General features: G+C 33.2%; 1 protein-coding gene across 1 annotated transcript in view; it reads left to right on the top strand.

The window, feature by feature from the left end:
- Positions 1-12,035, top strand: part of LOC140451469 (protein spaetzle 5-like) — a 44,337-nt gene extending 32,302 nt beyond the window's left edge. The window contains exons 2-6 of the mRNA XM_072545291.1: positions 549-712; positions 900-1,107; positions 2,973-3,148; positions 3,265-3,528; positions 11,250-12,035. Of these exons, the coding sequence (XP_072401392.1) occupies positions 549-712; positions 900-1,107; positions 2,973-3,148; positions 3,265-3,528; positions 11,250-11,430 (993 nt within the window). The 3' untranslated portion in view covers positions 11,431-12,035. The remainder of the gene's footprint in view (positions 1-548; positions 713-899; positions 1,108-2,972; positions 3,149-3,264; positions 3,529-11,249) is intronic.
- Positions 12,036-27,580: the final 15,545 nt, after the last annotated feature.

Genomic DNA, 27,580 nt, shown 5'->3' with positions numbered 1-27,580 from the left:
TTCTTTTTATATTATCCACAGATATTTCTTTCCCTTTCCTTCTAGATACTTTATCTCTTTTGGCCCAATTTCGTCCTCCTATTGTCATCTCCGATAAGCTTTTTACTACTCCATCTTCCTCTAAGTATTTTTCTGCACCTATATATCTCTGTGTAATGTTCTTTCCAAGTTTCTAATATCTCTTTTAGGTATATTTTCTCTATTCTTAAGTGATTTTTTTGTCTTTTATTGCTCTTATTTCTTTTTTTGGATTTTAACCTCTTTATGAAAGTCCAGAAGAGTCTATTTTTATTTTATATCCTTCATTCAAACAATTTCAAAATTTTTCCCAGCTTTCTGTTTTACCATTTTCACTGCCCGTTTATTAGCTTTCTTTTTGTAATCTCTTCCTCCTTATCGCTTTCTATAAGTAAGTATTTGGTTATATTTCTTTCAATAAAAATTGCAAAAAACGTAACATAAAAAACTAATAACGTTATACAAAAGATAAGAACAACACGGCGCCCTTTATTTTATTTCACTTGGTAATACTGCCTTTTTATTTTCAGACAATATGGTTAGCAAATCTCGTTGTTTACTGCAGTTCAGTATGTTCGCCACACTATGGTGCAGAACCATGTAAATACGATTACACACCCGCACCTCCTGGCAAGACTCCACCATGTGCACGACCGGGCCTGACATACTGTGAATACCCCGAACAATATCCTGGGTAAGTAGTTTTTAATAATTCTTTAAAGTTTTTGTAGAAAATCATATTGAACATCGTTTAAAAATTTCAAAAATTATTGCTATTTCCTTTTATCAATACTATTTAGAAGACCTAAGGTTTATAGAATAAATATATGCTATTTATAGCATGGTAAAATATGTATAACCATTAAAACCTATTTTTTCAGACAGCTCATCCACTACCTAGTCAAAACTTGGAAATACGACCACCAGAGTCTGTTTTCTTCAGAATCTAAAGAAGATTTCGATTCCTATTATTATCCTACAACAAGCCCTGTTTATGGACCACCTAACTACCGTCCGCCCTATACTGGTCGCCATCATGGTGGATATCCCGAACCTATTTATATACCAAAGCCTCAAATTCCGTTTCAGGTAGGTTTAAAATACTTTAAAAATACTATTATATGTGAATTATATATATAAGGTTCTTGAAATCCTAAGTGGAGCATAGAGCTTCAGTGAAAACGCGCCATCGGGTTCTATTTTGCGCTAAGGCCTTCACCCATTCCAAGACTTTCCTTGGCCTCTTATCTCGTCCATGATGGATCTTCTCCAAGTTTGTACTGGGCGACCTCTTTTCCTTTTTCTGTACCTCCGTTTTCTGTTATGACACTTCCAAGATACGTAAAGTTTTCCACATTTTCAATCTGCATATTGTCGATAGTAAATAGCGTGTTGTTCCTTGCATTTATTCTCATGGACTTGGTTTTACTAATATTGATTTTCAAACCTATTTTATTGGCTTCAGTGGAAAATGTTTCCAATTGGTAAGCCAGATCTTGGAACCTTTGACCTAACAGGCAGATATCATCCGCGTATTCTAGATCGCTTAGGCATGTGGTTAACGTCCATTGTATCCCTCTTGTGTCGGAACCTAGTTTGGAGAGAACATAGTCTATAGCTATGTTAAAAAGAAACGGAGAAAGCACGCATCCCTGTCTAACTCCAGTAAGTACGTCGAATTCGTCACTGTTGATCCCATTGTGTGTCACGCTGCATTTCGCATCAGTATATAGTGACTTTATAATATAAATTATTTTTTGCGGGATGTTTCTTAGCTCTAAAATTTTCCATACAGCAGCGTGAGACAAGCTATCAAAGGCACGTTCAAAATCAACAAAAACCATGTATAGGAGTGTGTTCCATTCAACCGAATGGAACACCATTCATGGAACAATGGATTCACCATATATGTGAATTACTATACAAAAAAATATACAGACTATGGATGATTGCAGCGTTAATCAGTTTCCATTTTATCCAGCTTCAGACAGCCTTTCAAACATTTTTTTAGGGATTCTGGGTTGGAATTAGCATTAAAACATCAAAAAAATGCTAACTTTTTTATTTGTTCTAAAGGCCTCAAAACATATCAATGTATGACAGCATGACAGAATGACAATATGAATAAACAACAGCTAATTTGATAGATGTATCTTTAACCAAATGGCTGCTACCAACCTCAAGTATCCAGGTATCCAGGAGTCCAGGAGTAAATTTTCTCCTATGTTATTTAAAGCAGCCTATCCAGCCTTGTCCTTTTATAATGGTCCACAGCCCCGATAGTACCTTTTGATATGGACTGACGCTTCTGGTTTTTTCTTACCGAGTTTTAAAAACCGCAGTCTTGTAAGGCCTTTACAATGGCATACGATATGTAATGTAATTTCCTTTTTTTCTAGAAAGAAATAACAAACATCTTCTTCTGTCACACCTATACGACCCAAATATCTATTGAGTCTACAATCATCAGTCAACAAACCTACTATTATCCCTTTCAGCTGTGGCTCAGTAAATGTGCTGTAAATTTGGCTGAAAGTCTTTTAACAAACTCTTTAGCCTGTTTCTGTACTGGTGTATTCTTTCACCATTCAAGAGATTTCTTTTGCAACCATTAATTAATGGCTGCTCTTTTTAGCGCGTTCGCAATTCCAAAAAAGGGTTCCAGGCCAACTAATGGTGCACAGGCCCCTTGATGGACTAAATTGTTAACCTTTTCGTTGCCCCGGTAACCCTTATGACCTGAAACCCAAGCTGGTATCAACTTATTTTAACTTCCAACCTGGGAAAGGATAAGTGCGTTTAGAACTATTGGAATAGAGAGAATTTGGTAAATCCTCAAAACGATTTGTGCGCCTATATTTGTTCAACAACTTTCTTTTATGCTTTATCAAATATATCAATTAGTTTATCTAATTTGAAACTGCTAAATTTAAAATAATTCATATTTTTTTTAGGAAAATGCTTATATTCCCCCTTCTTACCACCACCGCCCAAACTACACAAATTACCATGACACTAGCGGTGGATATCATTATGGTCCACCTAACAAAGCCAATATATATTACCAACCCTATCAACAAGCTTTGGAACATCATCCCCAGTATGGGCAATATAATAGTCTTTGGAAAAGGTAGAGACATTTTAACTAATTTTTTCTCGTAGAATTTGTTTTATGATACAAAACAAATAGACTCATCATACAATACGTTTGATAGTTCCTAAAAATTGTTTTTTGTTTATGTTTAGGGCTCTTGACCAAAACCACCGACGATACAAGAGATCGTTGAGGAAAAAAAGGGTTCAACCGCTCGTTCCGCTGGAAAAATTTGCCAACGGCACTCTCCACCGAAGTAAGAGGCAAGCAGCTGATCAACCGGTTTTATGTCGAACTCGGGTCGAGTATATAACGCCAAGGGCGGCACTTAATAATAAAGGAAACTGGAGGTATGTTGTGAATATGCCAGAAGTGAATCGTCAAGTGACTCAACTAGTTAAGGCTGAGCTTTGTGTGTAAGTACGGAATAAAGAAAAATTAAGGTAAAACAATATGTTAAAATATTCAACAGGTCTTCCTAAAGAAAAAAATTGTATATTATTTTTGTCAAAATAATGTCCCGCCTAGCGTTTTCTTGATCTACCTTTTTTACTGATTCCAGGGACCCACTGAACAATTCTTCATATAGATTACCCTAATCATCCCTCTTTGTTCTCATTCGTCATTAATAGGCACTTCCATAGACTTTCTCTAATATTTCCATTCTAAATGTTATTCTTTGTTGCCACATGAGTTTGTCGTCGCCAGTAATGGGATAAAACAGGGAGATTCATTGAGCCCTCTATTGTTCAACCTGATTATTGATGAAATAATAAAAAAGTAAGAACTAAAAAAGGATACCAAATGGGAGAAAAACAACTTAAAATTATTATCTGATATGCAGACGACGCAATATTACTCTCTCAAAGTAAAGATGATTTACAACGTATGCTGCACCAATTTAATATAACCGCCAGAAAATTTAACATGTTAATTTTCCCAAAAACGACAAAATGCATGGTTACAACAGCAAATTTACTAAGATGTAAATTGGAACTGGAAGGTCAGATAATAGAACAAGTGATGGAGTTTAAATATCTAGGCATCAAATTATCTAGCTACGGAAAGCTCGAAACTGAAGTGGAAGATCAAGTGAATAGAGCAAACAGAGCCACAGGCTGCCTAAATAAAACAATATGGAGAAATAAAAATATCGGCAAAGAAATGAAAAGCAGAAATTTACAAAACAGTTATCAGACCAATAATGACATAGGCGGCAGAAACACGACCTGACACAGAGAGGACAAAAAGGATGTTAGAAATAACAGAGATGAAAACACTTTAAAAATTGATGGTAAGACACTATGGGACAGAGCCAGAAGTATAGATATACGACGTAGATGCAAGGTGGAGAACATCAAGAATTGAGTAAGAAATAGAAGAGTAGAATGGAACGATCATATAAGCCGAATGACAACAAATAGAGTAGTAAAGACGGCAAGATGTATGGAATGTAGAGGTAATTTCAAAAAGCTAAACATACTAACAATGGCTGAAACATACATATATAAATGCTTACTTTTCATTTTTTAAAATAGACATAATTTCTTGAAACACATAACAAACCATAATACTAATACACGAAACTATCTTATAAACTATTATAATATACCAATACATAGACTAACAGCATCTGACAAAACCACAGAATATGCCTGTATTAAATTCTTTAATAAACTGCCTTACAGCATCAAAATAGAAACTCACATAATAGACTAGGCGGGATCTGTAGAAATTCATACCATAATGGACATTTTCCATAGGAAGCTATTTTTTTGCTGGAATCCCTTCAGGATGTACCCAATATCGATAATCACGATATGCGCCAGTCGCAAACCCTGTGCTTAATTTTTTTATTTAACAAAATCTGAAATCAATTGAAAATTTCTCATTTTTTTGCTCCTATTTTCGTTTATAATTCGGAAAATATTGATCCTAGAGAAAAAATTATAAGAAGTAAAAAGTTTCGCTATTCAATTTTACACAATATTTCGTTAGCTAAAAATTGAAAATTTAATGTTTATTGTTGAAAAATAGCAATAATTGGAAAAAAAGTACAAAAAAATGAAGTTAATCCTTTAAATGTTTTCGACTTTTAAACTTGACTTACAAGCTCCATATTCCGCCTAAAAAAACTTTTTAATATGTTTAAAACGTGTGCTAAATTTTGTTAAGATCGGTCGGATAGGTTTTGCATAATAATTTTGCAATCCAGCCTACTGGAAAAAAATCGCAAATTTCAAATTTATAGTAGGCCCCAAATAAGCCTCTTAGATAGTTGCAAATTTTTTTACATATAAAGAAAGGCTTAAACTTTCAAACACTTTTTGTAAAATTTAAATCGGTTTACTAGGAGAGCCTAGAATTTTTTTTTAAAGTTTTAAACATTTTTTAGGCTTATAAACAAATTGAATAACTGTACGAGCTTTAAACATATCAATTTCAAAATTTATGAGGTTGTGATACAACCTCTGCATTTTTTTATCAAGGAAAAAGCAAAATTGTTAAATTGTTTTCAACAAATAATGATATATCGCAAGAAGCAACCATTTTTAATGAAAAAAGTGCCACTAAGGAAGAAATTAAACGCAGCGGATGTAAAATTATATCGGCATTGTATATGGGCCACTCAAATTGCGATTTTACATTGAATAAAATTCGCTACTTGTGCTTTAATAAAGGTTGCAAAAATAAAAATTTTCAATTGTTCATGCTGCCACCAACACAATCTGCAGCTGAGCAACACTCGCTTGGTGTATATTTCCAAGTACAGCAGTGGCTTGGAAATAACCTGAATGCTACTGAGTGGGGGTGGGAACTAACTCAAAATGGTCTTGAGCCAATACAAACTGAGCAGGTATTACTACCTGACTCACTGATTATTCAAAAATATTAGTTGCAAATGTAAAAAACTTTGTTCAAAAATGGATTCCTTAGATTTTCTAGAGGCACAAGATAAAGCTACAGATGAAGGAGAAGAAACATTAAATTTACAGATCGAGGATGAAGATATTGAAATGGAAAATGAAGGTTTTGAGGAAGAAATAAGACCTGAAGATTCTTGTCCTTCCAAAAAAAGAAAGACTTAAAAAAATTATTGAAGATTGAGTCAAAATAAAGTTTATTTATAAAAAAAAAAAAATTTTTTTTCGTTCGCCTTTGTTTTAACAATTTAAATTATTTATTAACAATTTATAAATACATATTTGTTTACTAAAAGTAACAATTTACTTCAATGTATAAATTGCAAGTTCAAAAAAAATGCATGAAGAAAAAATGCAATTACTTGTTTAACATACAATTGTTTATTGTAAATTTCCCAATTTGCAATTAAAAATGGTATTTGAAAATATGATATTTGAAATCCTTGTCGTCCGAGACATCAATTAAAAAAAAAAGAGCAAAATTTGTTAACAAGAAGCCGAGGTAATGCAATTTTTAGCGCGCGCTATGATTTTGAACTCGCCGATTCACATTTCGAGTGAATGTCCCCCACCACCACCTCTCATGCATTTCGAGCGACATTTTACGCGAAAACGGTTTTTTATTTGTCTTTTTTATGGATGTTGCCATGAAGCGCATTACGTAAAACTTTTCATATAAACAGTACTTGACAAGGCGAGGGTACTTGTTTAAAAACGAGCCCTCTATCACTTATGGTTACACGGCAAATGTATGCCAACTTTGACCTTCAATATCTCGGCAACCAGTAAGCCGAATGTATCTTTTTTTTTAAAGAAGCGTCTTTTAATATTCTTTAAGTGTATAAATTTTGAAATTAATATGTTTAAAGCTCGTAAAGTTATTCAATTTGTTTATAAGCCTAATATATATATAAAAAATGTTTAAAATTTTAAAAAAATTTCTAGGCTCTCCTAGTGAACCGATTTGAATTTTACAAAAAGCGTTTGAAAGTTTGTGCCTTCCTTTATATGTAAAAAAATTTGCAACTATCTGAGAGGCTTATTTAGGACCCACTATAAATTTGAAAATTTGCGATTTTTTTTCCAGTAGGCTGGATTGCAAAATTATTATGCAAAACCTATCCGACCGATCTTAACAAAACTTAGCACACGTTTTAAACATATTAAGAAGTTTTTCTAGGCGGAATATGGAGCTTGTAAGTCAAGTTTAGAAAGTCGAAAACATTTAAAAGATTAACTTCATTTTTTTGTACTTTTTTTTTCCCATTATTGCTATTTTTTCAACAATAAACATTAAATTTTCAATTTCTAGCTAACGAAATATTGTGTAAAATTGAATAACGAAACTTTTTACTTCTTATAATTTTTTCTCTAGGATCAATATTTTCCGAATTATAAACGAAAATATGAGCAAAAAAATGGGAAATTTTCAATTGTTTTCAGATTTTGTTAAATAAAAAATTTAGCACAGGGTTTGCGACTGGCGCATATCGTGATTATCGATATTGGGCACATCCTGAAGGGATTCCAGCAAAAAAATAGCTTCCTATGGAAAATATCCAATCCAAAACAGATCCCGCCTAGACTATAAATAAATATAGAAAGTCTGTTCTACAGTTGCTCATACTCCTTGAACCGTACAAAGTGGAAGAATACCTTCAAGCTGACCTGCAGGGAGACTGAGGGCTCTTATCTGAATCTAAATGCAATTGTTACTATTATTATGTTTTAATATTACTTTTATGTTAAGTGTAGGTTGTTACAGCAAACATTATAAATTGTAATTGACACCATTCTCTCTATTGACAATTAATATTTGTGTGTAACTTGTGAATCCTGAGAATAAAGCTTTTTTCTATTCTATTCCAAGAGATGGTTCCCCAATAGGAAGATGATCAGTAGGAAGACCACGAAAACGATGGAACGACAACTTACTGGAGGCACATTGAAAAACAGTCAGAATCATAACTTGTTAAACTGTTTGTTCGGGCTGTTAGGCCGTTGTCTTCTGAGATTAGTTCTCGACGTCTCGCCAACAATAGGGGCGAAACAATCCTTTTTAGTCCAAAATCCATTATAACTGGATTGTGAGCGCTATGAATGTCAGCTCCAGGATATGTTTTACTAGATTTTATGTGATTCTTGAAGTTGTTATCGCGCAAAATAAAGTCAATTTGATTTCTAACAATTTTATCTTTTCAGTGTGCAGGTGATTTCTAAGTGTATAGCCTTCTAGGATGTTGTTTGAAGAAGGTTGTTGACTACTAACAGGTTGTTCTCTACGCAGAATTGTTTCAGTCTATCTCCCCTATTGTTTCTGGTACCGACCGAGACTGTATGCTCCTAAGATGTTGCCTCTGGCATCACGATCAATTTTGGCGTTAAAGTCACCTATAATCATCGTTATCTCGCCTTTTTTTGTCAGTCGCATTATTTCATCCATACTGTTATGAAAGTTTTCAATTTCTTCCTCTGATTGGTACTTGTTGGAGCATAGACCTGAATAAAATTTGGGTTTTTAAGGGTTGTTCTTAATTTCAACATCATCTATCATTTAGAGGGATGATATTAAATCATATGATGAACAAGAGTTATACTTGTAAAAATTTAATTAAAAACCAGTTACTCTATAAAGATTAGACAATTCAATTAGTCAATGCCAACATGGGAGCATTCTATAGTTTATTTTAATGAACGAGAGAGTAATTAGCATAATTTTAACTGATAGCTCCGACCACTCCATGGGCGTGCTCAAGATTAATTGAAAAATTACTTTGAATAATTGTAAAAAATAAATGAATTATTTCAGTGTTATAAAGTGTTATGTGTATGTAAACAAAAGTGACCTCTTTTATCACACACTATATTAGAACTGACTGGCCTACATTAAAAAGGGTTTTAAAAAATTCACATTTTTTTTAATTTTTAAAAATTACAAAAGAGAAAAAGAGTTTTTAAAACCGTCTAAGGTATGTTAAATAGATGAATAAAAATATTAATATAAAACTTACAGCTACTTGTTACAAATCCAAATCAGATTCAGAAGATGAACTTTCAGAACCAAGATTTATAATAACTGGCTCGATCATTTTATCAGTAATATTGTCCAGCTTCCACATTTTTTCCTCTTCTTTAATAGTGTGATTTACTGCCTTTTCCCAGTTTTTAGGTTTTACATTATTTACGGCCTCCAAAAACAACTGTTTAACATCATGAATTTTAAAAGTGGTATTTTTTCTTGAAACTTCACTCTTTATCTGTGCCCATACCAGTTCAATCGGGTTTAATTCACAATGATATGGTGGGGATCTAAGTACTGTCATTCCACGATTTTTGGCAATTTCATCAATTTCGTATTTTTTAAATTTTTCTTTATGAAGGACACATAACGAATAAAGTTCCTTTCTTATAGATCCGGGATGGTACGTAATATTTTTTAAACTCAGCCAATTCTGCAAGTCTTTTTTTAACCACTTGGTTGTGGGCAGTCCTTCTATAAGTCTGGAGTGATAACTTGCATTATCCATTACTATTACACAGTTCTTAGGAAGAAGATCTATCATTTGTTCGAACCATTCTTGAAAGACATCAGCATTCATGTCTTCATGGTAGTCACCGGTACGAGTTGATTCAAAAGTTAATAAACCACCTTCAACAAAACCGTCTGAACTGCCAATGTGTACTATTATCAGCCTGCGTCCCTTTCCTGATGGTGGGTTTAAACCAGTAGATAAGTTATTTACAAAAGCGTGCCTTTGACTTGTAACAGTTTCATCCTGCCAAAATTTATTTGGTGTATGACCCTCGTTGATCCATGTTTCATCAAGATAAAATATTTTTCTTTTTTGGTTTCTCATTTCCTTTATGGTTCTTAGAAAATGTCTTCTCCATATGACAATATCGCTTCTTTCTAATAAAATAGACTTTCTGGGATTCTTTTTCCAGCGGAAGCCTATTTCTTTTAAAAGTTTCCATAACGTACTTCGACTCATTTCTGGGTAATCCTTATCATCTCGAACTGAGACAAGAACTTTATCCAATGTTGGAAATTCTTGTCTAAAGAAGAATTCATGCACTTTCCGTCGAAGTCCTTCTTTAAAATGATATTCTATTTGAAATTTTGGTTTCCCTGGAGCATTACGTGGCATTTGAAAACTACCACATTTCTCTTCTTTAATAACTCTGTAAATCGTAGATTTCCCAACACCAAGTGTACTGCTAACTAACTCAACGGTCTCATCAACACTTTCACATAAACGTTTGTCTGTAAATGATTTAAAACAATTAAATATTTATGTTTTTTTATTAACTGTTAGAGGATCAATTTTTCGGCGTTTACACGGCACTTCCAAATTTTCCATAACACTAGTATACACAATAAACTGCACCTTGCAACTGAAGTACCTACTTTTAGTGAACTGTTAAGAATTTTGAATACGCCATTTGGACATTCCTATATACAAAATGGAAAAACCCACTATCACATTTTCTGTGGAATAAGTTTAGAAGGTAATTATCTAGTCAATTACTGTCGTAGATTCCTGGAATTACAGAATTAAATGTTTGATTGTTGAAACCCTTACTTCGTGGAATGCACTCATTTCAGATAAAATAAAACGTTTTATTTTATCTAAAGAATTAAACTTTATTTTGCAAATAGGCAAAGAATTAAACTTTATTTTGCAAATAGATAAAATAAAACGTTTTATTTTATCTAAAGAATTAAACTTTATTTTGCAAATAGGTAGGTACTTATTAAACTTTTATTGGTTATATATAACCAATAAAATAAACATCTTACATTTCTTGCAAATTCATTAGTACCTGTTAACCTCCATCACTCCGACACTGGCAACCTTATTTAGGGATTAGTAACCCTCACAACTATTGTATTCTATTCTGCTCCAACCTTTATAGCTGGTGGTCATACTCAATTTAAAATTGTTTTCCTATATACTTCTGTAAACTTGTTGACAAATATCTGTTTTTCATTGAGTCACCCGTATCAACAGTTTAGGGATTTGCATACATAATTTATTGTTTTATTACTCTCTCATACATAAAAATACACTATAAGCGCACCAATATTTGATCCTCTTAAAGACTAAAATCAATCCTTTAGTCAACCAAGACAAATGAATATTGAACATTTATATTATCTTCAAGGAAATATTGAGTTGATATATTCTAATTCTATTTTTTATATGTTGTAGTTCAAATACTTGTGATGGAATCTGCACTCTACCAGATAACTACGTTTCCAAATGCGAACAAAAATATGTCCAAAAAAGATTAGTTGCATTAGGAGCCGGTGAAGGAGCAGGAGAGCTATACACGGATCTTTTTTGGTTCCCTAGTTGTTGTTTGTGTACTCTACAAAGGGTTGATAACTAAACAATCGACGCTATTCTAAAGCTGTGTATTTTCGCGTATATTTCTGTACATAGAGTGTACGAAACGTAGTAAACTGAAATCACAAATATACCGGATAAACCATTACTTACTCTAAAATAACAAAAATATGTGCTTTAAGGTAATTCTTGCATTAACATTATTTTTTATGAGTAGAATGTCCGGAAATGAAGGTATTTATTTATAAGGTTATTTTGGAGAAATAGAGTATGAATACAATGACATGTCTGTTTACTATGAAAAACTTTCACCTAAATAATAACAATCTTGAAAACTTTTTGCAAACACTGTAGAGTCTGATGAAATCAACTAAAAAACACTATCTTTAATGGTTTCGTGCGTAAACTTAACGATTATATTTTATAAATTGTATTATACTCATATATACGTGAAATTCCCTATTAGATTAAATTTTCATTGTAAAATAAATGACCAAAGGAAATTTCAAAATTTTGTACAGCTTAATTAATTTATTTTTACGTCATATTTTAAATATATAATTAAATGCTTTTATTTAATAAATATAGTTGTTAATACTAAGATTCCTAATTGTAGAGAAAATTTTGTACGTTTTTAATGAAAATAAATAAATTTTTTCGTATATTTTGACAATTTCACTTTACACAAAAATTATGATAATATATGTCCTCTACAGATAGGAGCACATGGACTTGTACTCAAACTCAAAACAGTGCAGAAAAGGAAAGCACAATCATACGACCTACGTATGCTGAAAGACCTTGATACGAGGATGAGAGTCCAAGCCACGTTAAACGAGCAAGTGACTGCAATTAGAGACGAATCGAACGAAGAACAAACGATCAAACATATTACAGAAATAGTGCAAAATGTAAAGGATAAACACTTAAAAACAGATAGATTATTGAAGAAAAAATCATGGATGACAGACGAAATCCTGACACTAATGGACGAGAGAAGATAAGCCAAAAATGACCCAGACAAATATAAAACCGTAAATATATTAATAAGAACGAAAATCAGAGAAGCTAAAGAAAAAGAAGCAAGGGAAAGATGCGAACAAATTGAGACTCTGCAGTCAAAGTGCGATAGTCACAATGTACATAGGAAAGTTAAAGAACTCACAGGGGGACTAAGATGAAGTCAGAAAGAAAATATAACTGATTCTGACGGAAACATCATCTTGGACAAACAGAGTGGAACTAAAATACGAACGTGGAAAGAATATCTAGAAAAACTATTTAAAGACCAAAGAGATAACACCTTTGAGCTAGAAGAAGAGGTAAATGATGGACCAAGAATATTAAGCAGGAAGTATATTCCGCAATAATACAGTTAAAGGATGGCAAAGCGGCAGGCACTGATAATATACAAGCAGAACTACTCAAACTAATGGACAACGAATCAATAGCAAGAATCGCAAAGATATTCAACAGCATATACAACTCTGGAGAAATACCACCAGAATGGCTGAAATCTGAGTTTATTGTACTTCCAAAAAAACCAGGAGCCAAAAAATGCGAAGATTACCGTACTATAAGCCTCATGAGAAATCTCTTAAAATTGTTCCTAAAGATTACTTACTTACTTACTAGCCAACGCCCACCCTTGGCATGTTAGCCATTTGGTGGCGCGCTGACCAGTATAGACGAGCCGTTTCTCGTAGGCGATCTTCATCCTCCTCGGGTGGGTCTGTTTTCAGGGCTGGGCACTCTGGAAGGTGAGCAGCATCCATCTGGGGCTGATCACATAGTGGACAGTTGTCATTTTCGCGGAGATTTTTGTTCCTAAAGATAATTCATAAGAGAATCTACAAAGCGTGTGAAAGGCAAATTTCCCCCAACCAATTTCTGTTCACAAATGCTGTTGGTACTAGAGAGGCTCTGTTCTCAGTACAAGTCTTATTCCAGAGATGTAAAGACGTCAACTGCGACGTAAACGATTACGAGAAAGCGTTTGATCGAGTACATCATCATTTTGGCTTTACAACCCTGTGTGGGTCCTAGCCTCCCTAAGAATTTTTTTCCAGTCGTCCCTATCCATCGCCTTCCTCCGCCAAGCACGTATTTCCATATTTCTCATATCTTGATCTATGTGATCTAGGAATCTTGTTCTGGGTCTTCCTCTTCTTTGACCAATAGGTCTATCAAGGAGCATTTTTCTAGCTGGGTCGGTTTGCTCCATCCGCATTACATGGCCTACCCACTTCAGACGTCCTATCTTAGTTTGGTCGAGTACAGCACGCCAAAAATGATAGAAATCTTTACTGGAATCAGACAGCAAATCTCAGAGATTTTAGAATGTGCTTTGGGTGAATTTTTCTATTAGTAACTATAAAATCAATCATAGATTTGTGCCCCCTGGGGTTTTCAAATGTATATTTACACTGGAGCTTATGGTCGAAAAGTGTATTATTGATTCACGTTCCACGTTCCACATGGAACGTGAATCCACGTTCCTATGGAAATATCCCTATTCCGTTGCGTCTGTCTTTTATATTGATTCTCCGGCCTGTTCCAAGAAAATAGTTTCTGTTTCGTTTTCAGATTTTTACATGTACTAAACGCCGCCCATGGCACAACCAGCTTTTCAGAAGACCAGTTTACTCGCTCTCGTCAGTTTCCGACCCAACTTTCCACTTGGATTGGATACCGATTGATATTTTACAAATACTAACCGTATTTTAACGAAAATTGCTTTAATATATATCAATCGTGGAGCCTGTAAAAGGTCAATTATATCCGGCTGATTTGTTAGAGCCCGAGCTGCCTTTGTAAAAATGAGAAACGTACTTTGCAGTCACGATCTTAGCATTGACCTTAGAGTTCGAATGACATCTTGCTACATCTTTCCTGTCCTGCTGTATGGAGTGGAAGTGTGGACTCAAACTGAGGCTATCCTTAGACGCTTGACAGCCTTTGAGATGTGGGTATACAGCCGACCACTGAAAATAAGCTGAGTCGACAGAGTTAGAAATGAGGAGGTTATTAGACGGCTGAACCAAACAACACAACTGGTCAATATAATAAAAAAACGCAAGCTGGAATACTTCGGTCACATTATGAGACACTCTGAAAAATATGATCTTTTATATCTGATCATTCAGGGAAAGATCCAAGGTAATCGTGGTCCTGGTAGAAGAAGAACATCATGGCTGAAAAATCTAAGATTTGTTTGTTAGAATTGGTTGAAAAAAAAATTAAACAAAAATTAACTTTATAGGTATTTATTATATCTTTACATCAATCTTAAATATATTTAATATTAGACATATGTCATCTAAACATCTTAATAGTTTTTCATTCATTATTTACAACAATAAATGCGTTTTTATATTTCGAATGATAAAACCCATTACAATTACCACAGACTTGATAAAACTAGAGACGTCTTTACATTATTATTAGTAGTCAACAATAAAAACAGTCCTGTAACATCAACAACAAAAAAGTACGTCTGTAAAGGTGCACCATTCATTGAACCACTTTGCAGCCTAGCCGATAGTCGCATTCAAATTTGACAGCTCTTAAAAATATCTCAAAGTAAGGCTCAAAAATGAAAGAATGCAGCAAAATTGGTCTAAACGTATTATACGTTACGACACGTTGGCAAAAACAACAAAAATTGCGCAGGCACTCCAGATGTGATACGAGGAGATATCTAAAGACAATGCACGAGAAGGAATTTATTTAGAGGATCACTCAGAACATCTCAAATACGTTTAAAATACGCTGGCTTTGAAAGTATTTTATGTTAAGAGATGCTCAGAAGAAAACAACAAATATTTCTAAGACCACCAAGATAAGGTAGGTATGGACAGATCTCGAGAAAAAACTATTTCGAGGATCACTCAGAACAACTTTGACAGCCAAAAATATTTTAGGTTAAAACACACTGGCAAAAATAACAAAGATTATGAAGACCATTCAGATAAGGTGTAGGGAAGGTCTCTAACGAAAATGAAGAAAGTGCTTTCATAAAATTCTTTTTCTTAATTATGCAGACCATTCAGATAAGGTGTAGGGAAGGTCTCTAATAAAAATGACGAAAGTGCTTTCATAGAATTCTTTTTCTTATTTGCTTGCCTTATCAAGTCTCCTTGACGTTGGCAATTAACCACGTAAAAGCTGCTTTTTCTTGAGCTATTCCAAACAGTTGTTCCTGTCTCCTTATCCAGGTCCATTCTCAGATATTTTTTAACCAAAAGGCGATTGCTTTCTACCAATTCCCCTTCTTCAAAATCAGAATAAAAATGATGGCACCAAACAGTCTGTGAGAATATTGATGAACATAATTGTTCATGAGATGAATAGTAAAATTAGTCTTCTGTAATTTATCATAACACCCAATGACAATTATTTGGACGAAAAGGTAGTTTGCATAAATATTATATTTCCATATAAACTCCCGGATATTGGCCAAGTAACGCGCCTGAGCTGTGTCTACTTGAAAATTAATTGAACCATCATAAAGAGAAATTTGAGTTCGTAAAGCCCTAAGCGTGAATCAAAATCAAGTGAACGATGCAGTAATTGAAGACTAAGCGAATATCATTGAAAACTTCCTCAATTTATGGATTCTCTTAATTTTAAAATAAGTTTGATATGTCGTGATGTAATGAAATGAACGTTTACAAGAGCGGATTTTACTTTTCGTTCATTTACTTGGAATTTTTACTAAAACTACTCACAGTAAAGACGTCCCGTATTATATAAAAAAATGTTAGTGCCAAATGGTCTACGATATGCCACATCCAAATTATAGATTCGTTTAACAGTCTCATATATTCAGACAAATTTTCACTATTTTAATGAAAATATTTAATTTTTGGCGCTTTTGGCTCAAATGAAGAGACCACAGCAGTGGAAAATATGATAATTTGAAGACCTTCCAAAATTGTCCTTCAATGGATGAAATATAGCATTAGGAATTAAATTTATTAAAAAATATATTTTTTCACTACTAGTTCGTAAACTTTTCATCTTACCCCGATACATAATATTACGAATTCAAAACTTACAGTAAGAACTTTGGATCTTTACTAGAGCGTCATTAATAACTCACGTGATATCATACATATTTTTAATTTAGTGCTATTGTCTCCTAGACGTAAAAATATAGTAGAGGCTCGAATATAAGGAAAGACTAAGACTAATATAGAGAATTTCGTGTCAACTCAAACATCAAAGCAACTTTCGAACAAAAACCGACACGTGTCAGAGTCTCTTGGAATTGATAAAACAGAATCAGAAGATCATCAATTCGCTAATGATTTCTGCTTAGTTGAGGAGACATGTCGTGGAATGCAAATTTTAGATTCCCCATGTCTCTATTAACATCTTTATCAACGTCTGCTTTGCCTTGCAATTTTATTTCAGATGTCGCTATTGCGTCCGTTTCGAAGCCATTTTAGTGTTGCTTCTTAAAGACAGGAAAGATTTATTTTTCACGTTGAGAACGCCTATGAATAGCTGTTCTGATGAGCCTTATTAAGGCGAAATACATATAAACAGATACATAGACGCTTTGTACGTGAAATCAAATCTTTACTGTCTTTTTCATTAGAATCAGAAGAGTTTTATTTGTGTATATGTTCCTTGAGGCTAGAAGGGCGTGGTTAAATAGCACGGGGGCGTGGTTAAATAATACAAAGGCGCGATTTGTACACTGGTCACGACTTAATAATGAAGTGTAGATAGGATTTAAAACCGAGGCCGTGGTTTTTCAACTTAGCAGGCGTGGTTTAACAGACAGAGCTACCCTTTCGCTAGTAGGCGTTGGACATTTAAAACAATAATTTCTTTAAATTTAACATTATAGTTTTCATACCATAAGTATATGAAAATAAACGTACATATAGTAGAATCAAAGTTCAGGATATAGTAGGGACTCTATACATATGCAATAAGTATGTACTGGCCTTACAAACCGGCTATTAAGGAACCTTGTTCTGGGTCTTCCTCGGCTTCTGACAAATGGGTCTATAAAGGAGCGTTTTTCTAGTTGGGTCATTTTGTTCTATCTGCATTAAATGCCCTATTCACCTCAGACGTCCCATTTGCTCACTGTCGTCTAAAAATTGGTACATGTATTAAGAGAAACCTTTGGCAATGATGATAAAACGCAATCCGAAGGCTGTTATTCGTTTAGGTGTGTTTTGAGGTTAGGAGGCGTGGCTAAATAATAAGAGGCGTGATATATACTTCGGTAGACTTTATATTGAAGTGTAAGTGGCTTTTAATACAGTGAGTGTGGTTTATAACTCAATAGGCGTGGCTTAACATCATAGAGTGTACACTTTGACCAGAAGGTGTGACCTGATAAAAAGAGAGGTATGGCTCTGTAAAACGGTGGGTGCGATTTTTATAAACATTATAGTTTTACATATTATAAAAATAAATTCAGATAATGCAGTCGAAATTCATAAGATAGTAGGGGCTCTAGATATATCAAATGAGTATGTACATAACATTATTCGAGAATATTTCTATACGGATTGGAAAGCTATATATCCAATGGGGGCCCCTCCTATCACTGCCGATCAAAAAAGGAGGAATGTGCAAAGTTCCTAGAATCTTTTGTCATTGATAAAACATCCAAAGGTTTTTATTTGTGTAGGTATCTTTTGAGGTTAGGAGACGTAGCTACATAATATGGGACGTGGTTTATGATTCAGTAGACGTGGTTATGTAGCGCAGTATTGACTTATCTACGAAGTGCTCATAGTTTATAACGGCAGTGGACGGGGTTGTGACTTGTAATTTGTTGCCGAGGCTACATAAGTGTCTTTTAATGCAGTGAGTGTGATTTTAACTGAGAGGGTGTGGTTTTAACTCACTGGTCGTGTTTTTTAACTCGGTGGGCATGGATTTTAAATCAAGGGGCGTGGTTTTTAAGTCAAGGGGTGTGATTTCTCGTTTAATACAGTGAGCGTGATTTTTAACACGGCGGGCGTGTTTTTCAATCAGGTGGCGTGGTTTAAGATCGAATAGAGTATGATCTTTCACTAGAGGGCGTAGTTTAATAATAAGAGAGGCGTGGCATTGTAATCCAATGAATGTGGTTTGTCACTGGACGTTAGTATGTACTATACTATTTACTTATAAGAGATTTTTTTTTCCCATCACAGACACAGTCACAAGAATGTTGTATGGGCAAAATTACACTAACCGGAATACCAACTATTCCACCACATGTATGTATTCAATGAATTTAGTCCATCTTGCCTATTTCCTGTTCCCAAAAATTAAATAATGTCTAAGAGGTAGCCATTTTGCAACAAACGATGAAGTCATTGCCGTACCTGTAAACTAAATGGAAAATATTGGGCAAAATTACTTTTCAGAAGGGTAAAGAGTTAGGAAAGTTTCTTTACAATTGTATGGACCAAAAAAAGAGACTGCGTTAACCAAAAAATAAGAACAATCGTGACTTTTCTTACTTTGGTTAGAATAATGTCTCAAAACCATCGTATGTCTTGCATATAAACTATGTAACTGTTGTGGTACTCTAAAAGAACGCATGATTATAGTCGCTCGTCGGCTCAGTAGACATATCCTTTATAAATTCGATTACAAGAGACGTGACTACTGCTCGAACAAACGTTATTTTGTATGCTGTAAGCGATAACGTGCACCGATAAAGATCCACGATACAAACTGTAAATTTTTCTTCCCCTACGTCATACGTCGATTAGTAAGCTGGCATAAAATGTGTCCGAAAACACACTGTATGACTAGAAGTATCCCATATGGCACTATTACTACACAGATTAACAGTCACACTGGCAACGTACTCGTGAAAACATACATCTAGAATTTTTAACCAACAGTTACTTGTGACCGATAATCTGCGTATACAATTTACGTGTTCAGACAAGGAATGCGTAACAAAAACTTACCAAACATTCAAGTATTGCTTCCTAAATGGATATATTGATGCAACTTATCAAAAGTCTTAGGATATAATTAGTCCATGATAAGCAATTGATTGACAATTTGGAAGACAAAACTCAAAACAAAACAAAACATGTAAAGTAAGTAATAAATAAAAGAAAAATATATTTTTTATATGTGAACAGGTAATTTAAGTAGGAAATTAAATAATACTCAAAATATAAGTATATCACAACGTCATTACAACAGAGAAACATCTGGAGAATATTTGTTTTGCGAATATCTAGTAAAGCTTAAGAAGTAAAGGCATCACTGATCAGACCAGAAAACTTCATAGCCTTTCTTCCTCCTTCTTATCTAGATGTTATCTTTTTAATTTTTTTTCCATCTCTTTTGAGTACCAATTTATTGATTATAATTTTTTATGGACCTCTGCACCTTAATGCATTTCAATATGTAGAAAAAACATGTCCCCAGATGTTTCTGAATATAATCTAGTAGATAATAACACACCCTTTCCCCTCACCCAACTTTAGATTGCACATCCACCTAAAATATACATAGAAGTCTTGAATCCAACTTTAAACTCTATTTTTGGCAATGAATTGGCAATATATAAACAAAAGTTTGGTTGGTCATCTAAATTAGAAGCTGTTTTATTGCACAATATTATTAGCGAACACATACTGCACAAGTTACTGAGCAATATAGTAAAAATATCGCACAAAATCAATTACTGTGTCATAAACAGCACAAATTCAATTATACTGGAGATAATAGACAGCAATATATTCATATACAATAATAATATCGATAAGTAATAATTATAAATTCCAAAAACATAACTAAATTGAATTGAATTGAACATTAACAATTTTTTGTATAGTATATTGATCCCAATAGTGCAAATATCCATTACTGCGCAATACAATTGGTTATAATGCACAATATCAATTAATATGCAATGTAATGATAATAATGTACAATTCCAATTGAAGAGGTGGATTCCAAAAGGGCTTAAGTCATTTTTTTCAAATTTTGAGGTTTTAGTTGGATCTGATTATAGAGCATCATTTCTAACATTACATTCTGACAATGCATGTCATAACATCTTGAGTCAAGTATACTGTACAGATTACAAATCAGTAATGTTTTTCAAAAGTGCTTTAGTCATTCCTTGTTCTTTTCCAAACAGGCTTAAGTCAGCTGTTGAGTGTTTGCGCATGCGCGATTCCAGCTGTCAGCAGCTATTTGCTGTGAGTTTTGGGTTATGTTGACTGTTTGAGGTGAAACAAGTATGTAATCGAAAACGTATGTTATAAGGATAAAATGAGTAAACGACATTAATAGTGCCAAGAAGAGGAAGCGAGAGAAAAATAAAGACTTGTGGGACAAAAATCTCAAGAAATTCGCAAGAAATAGTAAAGAAGCTCATTCAGATCCTCACATTGTTTGTGCTCATAAAGATGATGTTTGTAAGGCAATCTATTGACTCCTAATGATGTAAGTAGCTTTTATGATAAAATCTACTCTCATAAGACTGCTGCTGATCAGAACAACTTCGTATTCAAATACCTTCTCAATCAGGAGGCTAAGCAGCGTAGGCCTAGAAATAAAACAAAACCACGATCTCGAACAGTTACAAAATACTTCATACGACAGACAAATGGTGTTTTATTAAGTGTGTGTAATTCTACATTCGTGTCCATCACACACTTGTCATCAAAAAGATCGAATCGATTAGTTTAAGCTTTAAAAGACTCAGGAGAATGTCCTGTGAAAAGCGAGGTGGAGCTAGGATAAAACCCAAAGATTCAAGTACAGTTCAATCAATGATTGATTTCGTAAAATCATTAAAGTGCTGTGAAAGTCATTATGGTCGGGGTAAGAGCGTCCGCGGTTACATTAGCTGTCGCTTGCATCTTACTCAAAGTTCTTCAAGATCTTCCAGACGGAATTCAATCTAAGTTTTGGCAGTCCAAAGACAGACGTTTGTTCATTTTGTGATCTAACAAAAAGTGAAATAAATTTATGCAAAGACCTTCAAGAAAAAGCTTCCCTTATTACTAAGTACAGATTGCACAAGTTACGAGCTAAGCAATTTTATGAACTGCTTGAAAGAACAGAAGCTAATGTAGTTAAGGTATCTTTTGACATGGAACAAAACCAGCCTCTTCCAAAACTAAGAGGTATTTTATTCTAGACAAATTTGGGTACACATGGACTGAAAACCTGAGTGGGCGAGGCTCCAATAAAGTAGTTTCAGCTCTGTATGACTTTTTGGGGAATTTGGAAGACAAGTTTAAAAATGTTTCAGCGAAATCAACTGTCAAAAAAGGATGCAATTTGCTGGGAGTGTACAGTATAGTAAAATCTATGCCATTAGTGAATTATGTTAGTGAAAAGAAGAAAAAAGATATGGAAAACCTTCTCAAATTTATATCATTATCCGAAAGTTCAAAAGACTTTTATAATACTGTACTTACCAATGTGCAAAATGGTTCCAACGATAATAATACTGTAGTGCATGATAAACTAGAGTTTTTTATTTGAAAGATTTTTCAAATTTTGACAAAAATGTGAATAATTGATTTTGATGAATAAAAATTAATTTTTAATTATGTACTTAGATAGTTATTAAACCTTTGCTGATATCTTAAAGACAAGCTCTGATTATCATTAAACTTACAAATGAATAATAATATGTGCTTAAGTCACTGACTTAAGGTCGTTTTGAAAAAAAAACCAAATATTTAACTTCTTAAAAGCCATCATTTTGTGATCAAATCTGACTTTCAATTGTCTTGAAACAAGAATTTGAACCTGCAAATTACATGACTGATTCTATTCCAAAGTAACATTTAATTATATTCTTAAACATAGAAAAAAATCGTTCCTAAAAAATTTACTTTTTTGACTTAAGACCTCTTAGAATCCACCTCTTTAATTACGATACAATATCATTGAGATAATATTGCACAATATCAAATATCAAATATTATGCAATATATTGATGAAATTACCATGTAATCGCATTAGAACAGTGTCTATATTCTTTATAAACCTTCAAAACACAATTTTTTTGTAGTGTATCCATTCCAATATAGCAAAATATCCATTACTGTGCAATATAGTAACAATATTATTGAACAATATCGAAAATTGTGCAATATATTGATGAAATTTCACGTCTAATCAGATAAGAACATTGTCTACATCCATTAAGGTATTTCAAAACACAAAAATATGTTCAAATTGCAAATTAATAATTTTTTGTTTAGTATATTGATTCCAATATTGCAAAATATTCATTATTGTTCAGTACAGTGATAATAATATTGCTTAATATAAAAGATTGTGCAATATATTGATGAAATAATAGTATATTGATTTCAATATTGCAAAATATCCATAACTGTGCAATAAAGTTATACTGCACAATATCAATTAGGATACATTGACAAAATTGACAATGTATGGACATTATAATAATGAAGACATCTATGATACTTTCAAACGCAAAAATATAAAATTTTTGCACAATAACAATACTTGTGTAATACTTCAATTGATTATATTACAAACTATTAATAGCCAGGCAATATCGTGATAATAATATTGTAAAATGCCAATTTCTGTGCAACTTGGCCCATTCTAATAATGCACAATTTCAATTGCTATATATAAAAGAGATACAACTAAACAACATCAAAAGCTATGCAATATATTGCATTTTATAATCAATGCACACACAAAAGCTTGTTAATATTGCACACTAACAACATTTTGTGAAATACTTGTGTAATAACGAGAAAGCTTCAACTTTTGCGCAATACAGCGATTATAAAATTGCACAATTTTAACTATTATACAATATGGGTAAAATACTGTACAATATCAAAAATTATGCAATATACTAACAAAAATTCTCTTTAATTGATATTCTTATTGCACAATAGTAATTACTCTGTGACATAGGGAAAATAATACCATATGCCATAAACTGAAGACAGTTTTAGTCAATATCAACTATTCTTCAGTAGCTTATTAATATATCGCAAAATATTAGAAACTGTGCAACAGATTCATAAAATTAAATAATATATGTCTCATTTACGATCCCTCCAAACACAAAAAAACATATTTAGATTCCACAATAGCAATTACCGTACTGTATCATCATATTAGTATTGAACAATATCAATTATTATTTAAGATTTCATCACTACATTGCATAATATAAAAACAGTGTAACATATTTATGAAATTGACAATCTATCGATAGTATAATAATGTACGATCCTGCCAAACACAAAAAAGATATTAAAATTGCACAATATAATTTACTAATATCATTTACTGATTATTGCTCATGATATTGCTGTATTTTCATAATATTATTGCACAATATTAAAAACTGTGCAAGATATTTATAAAATTGACTACCTATCGGTAGTAGAACAATGTCTGTGTCATCTATGATCAAAATAATTGCACAATATCATTTACTAATATTATTTACTGATATTATTGCTCATGATATTGCTGTATCTTCATAATATTATTGCACAATATTAATTATTATTCAATGCTTACTCACTACATTGCACAATATTAAAAACTGCAACACATTTATAAAATTGACCGCCTATCGACAGCAGAACAATGTTTGTATCATTTACGATCCTTCCACACACAAAAAACATTTTAGCATTGCACAATATCGTTTACTAATATCATTTACTGATATTATTGCTTATGATATTACTGTATCTTCGTGATATTATTGCGCAATGTTAATTATTATTCAATATTTGATCATTACATTGAACAATATCAAAAACTGTGCAGATATTTATAAAACTGACCGGCTATCGATAGTAGAACAATGTCTGTGCCAATAATAATCTTTTCCAAATACAAAAAAATCTTAATATTGCAGAATATCATTAACTATGATGGAACTTTATGATATTTTTCCTCAATGTTAATTATTATTCAATACTTCATCATTACATTGCACAATATCAAAAACTGTGCAACATTATAAAATTAACAAACTTTTATTTTCGATTTCTAAATAAAAGTCTATCGATAGGAGAACAATGTCTGTATCATTTATGGTCCTTCCAGAAACATTAATAAATACTGCCATTTTTAAAGTACCTACCATTCTGCAAATATATTTTTTGTAAAAAAAGCGTTTAAAGATTGGATGCAAGGCTCTAAAACAAAACAATATCTTATCATCTTTAAAAAAAGTACCCAGAAAAGTACTTTACTGTAAAAAAATGCAAGCAAAGTTACAGGACACACAAGTTTCTCGTTAACTCTAAGTATAAACAAAACAATTTGACCTAAACTAAAATAATGAGCAACATTAGTGAACATCAACAATGAAGATATTGAAGATTACTTAAAATTACTACTCTATAGTCTGTACATTCGAATAGATTGACAGAGGAACTATTTTTGGAAAATAAAAGCGTAACTTTCAACCTGACAAATCAAATTACCCTGATTTTTGTCTTCTATTACATTTATTAGAGCTATGGTCCGGTCATTTTTCGGAAGCTACTGAAGCTCTTCCTTAATTCCCCACAAATATGAGCAGGGAAAGATTCTCAGTCTTTACGGTCCGATAAAGCAAGTTGTGCTTTATTTATCGGATGGCCTAACTCTGTTTTCAGTATGTATAAGTGTTGAAGAAAATTTGGAAGCTAGCATTTTGTAGCAAGAAGGAATTATTCAATTCCACAGGGAAGTAAAAAATATTTTATACGAAATCAAGTCCTCAGAAATATTCATATCTTATATTTTGTATCAACGCCTTAAAAAATGTGATAATAAATAAAACTTTCGGCATTCCTTCTATGTAAATGAGCCAAACTTAAACAGAGCTTTCTGCTTCTTTCAACAATCGCAAGATCACTGGTATTAAGTCTAGATAACTAAATCATTTTTCAGGATTTGTATTTGAAAGCATTTTTGTAAAGTTGTGAAGGGGAATATGTTTCTAACACAGCGAAGTAAAAGGCAACATCTATAAAAACATTAATCTAAGGTCCCTCTGGATTTGTATCTACAGTTATAGGTGTAGCGATATAGTAGTCATATATATTTAACTAATTCGTGTTTTGATTCAGTTCTTTACTTACAAAATATAACTGCCTTTCGGTTATAAAATTCTTTTCGAAATAAAACAGTTCATCAAAAGCATCAACAGTGTCCCAGATGTAAGATGCCAGTGAAATTTTGGGCATGCCAGAATTTCATGGAGGTCGAGCAAACTCACCAACGTCGTACACAAACAAGCATTACTCAGCAAAAGGGGAACCATATTTACATAGTAAACGACCAATTATGAGACTAGGGAAAGGAGAAAACTCGGATGGTAAATAAAAAACTCGTGAGTTTGCGAGTAAACTATTGGCCACAGTGTGTGTGAAACAGAAAAAGCATTGAATTATCGTTGAACATCCCCCGCTGATTTATACTCTTCAATGAGTACCCCACACATAATGGAATAAAACAGAACAACTAAGCAGAGGAGAAAACTTGGATGGTAAAGCAAAAACTGTAAACTTTTGGCCATAGTGTGTCTGGAACCAAAAAATCAATGGATTGAAGTTGAAAATCCCTCAGGCGGTCCATACTATTTTCTGAGTACCCCACACCTAATGGAATACAAAATAACAGGAAAACGTAAAAAGGTAAGGAGAAAACTTGAATGGTACATCGAAAACTATTGAGTTTGCAAGTAAACTTTTAACCAAAACCAAAAACGCAGTAGATTGTCGTTGAACACCTCTCATCCCGTCCAGACTCTTCCATGAGTACCCTACGTATAATGGAATACAAAAGAACAACTAAGGAGAGGAGAAAACTTAGATGGTAAAGCAAAAACTCGTGAGCTAGCAAGTAAACGTTTGGCCACAGTTGTCTGGAACCAAAAACGTTATGGATTATAGTTGGAAATCACTCAGGCGGTCCATACTCTTCCATGAATACCCCACACCTAATGGAATACAAAATAAGAGAAAAATTTGAGAAGATGAGGAGAAAACTTGGATGGTACATCGAAAACTATTGAGTTTTGCAAGTAAACGTTTGGCCAAAATGTGTCTAAAACCAAAAACGCATTACGTTGTCGTTGAACACACCTCAGACTCTACCATGATTACCACACATATAATGGAAAACAAAAAAACAAATAGGAATGGAAGAAATCTTAAATAGTAAAACGCAAACTACTGGCAAACATGAGTTTGCAAGTAAACTTTTGACCACACTGTGTTTGGAACCCAAAACACATTGGATTGTAGTTGGACATCCCTCAGCCGGTCCAGACTCTTTCACGAGTACCCCACACATATTAAAAGAAAAAATACTAAGAAGAGAAGAAAACTTTGATGGTAAAGCGAACATTTGTTATCTTGTAAGTATATGTTATCGTATAAACATTGGATTGTCGTTGAAAATCCTGCAGGCTGTCCAGACTTTTCGATGAACACCAAACACATGCTGGAATACAAAAAACAGAAAAACTACGGAGAATAGATAACTTGGATGATACAGTGAAAACTCGTGATCCTTCAAATAACGTTTTGATAGCAGTGTTTTGGGATTGTAGAGTTGCTTTTGATAGTGTAGTTACGGCTGCCTACCACTGGAATGTGTTGGAACCTATTTGGGCTAATTATCGGTTCAAAGGACGGAGTAATCCCTTACAACAAGTGTTGCTACTGCATGATAATTTCAACGGAATACCGAAAAGGCATTGGATTACCATTGAACATCCTCTATATAGTCCACAGTTGATTATTACGTTTGGACAACTAAAATAGGCACTGAGTGGAATATGTTTTGACGAATATGAATATAATTTACTCGTTCAGGCCCTATTGCAATTCTTCTCGATGTTACTATACATTGGATAATTATTAAATGATTAACACACAAGCCCGAAAGATATGTTAATGCAGCTGATTATGAGCAAAGAGGCAAATCGTATTAATTTCACTAAATCGTCTACTATTTCAAAAATTTGGCAACACTGCACGAACGCGCCATAAAATTAAACAGCTGTTTTGTAGTAAAAGTCGTGCAGCTATCGATATATGCCGAGCTTGTTGTTCAAGTAAAGAACTGAATCTAGATCTCGAGATCAATAAATAAAATTAAAAATATTCCAACAAAAAATAAATAATGTAGAAGTTCATAATTCATAAACTAACACATGAAATGGCACAAATAAA

The sequence above is a fragment of the Diabrotica undecimpunctata genome, chromosome 9 (assembly GCF_040954645.1).
Source record: "Diabrotica undecimpunctata isolate CICGRU chromosome 9, icDiaUnde3, whole genome shotgun sequence".
NCBI lineage: Eukaryota > Metazoa > Arthropoda > Insecta > Coleoptera > Chrysomelidae > Diabrotica > Diabrotica undecimpunctata.
Note: the sequence above shows the minus strand (reverse complement) of the source record. Positions and strands in the feature narration are given on the sequence as shown.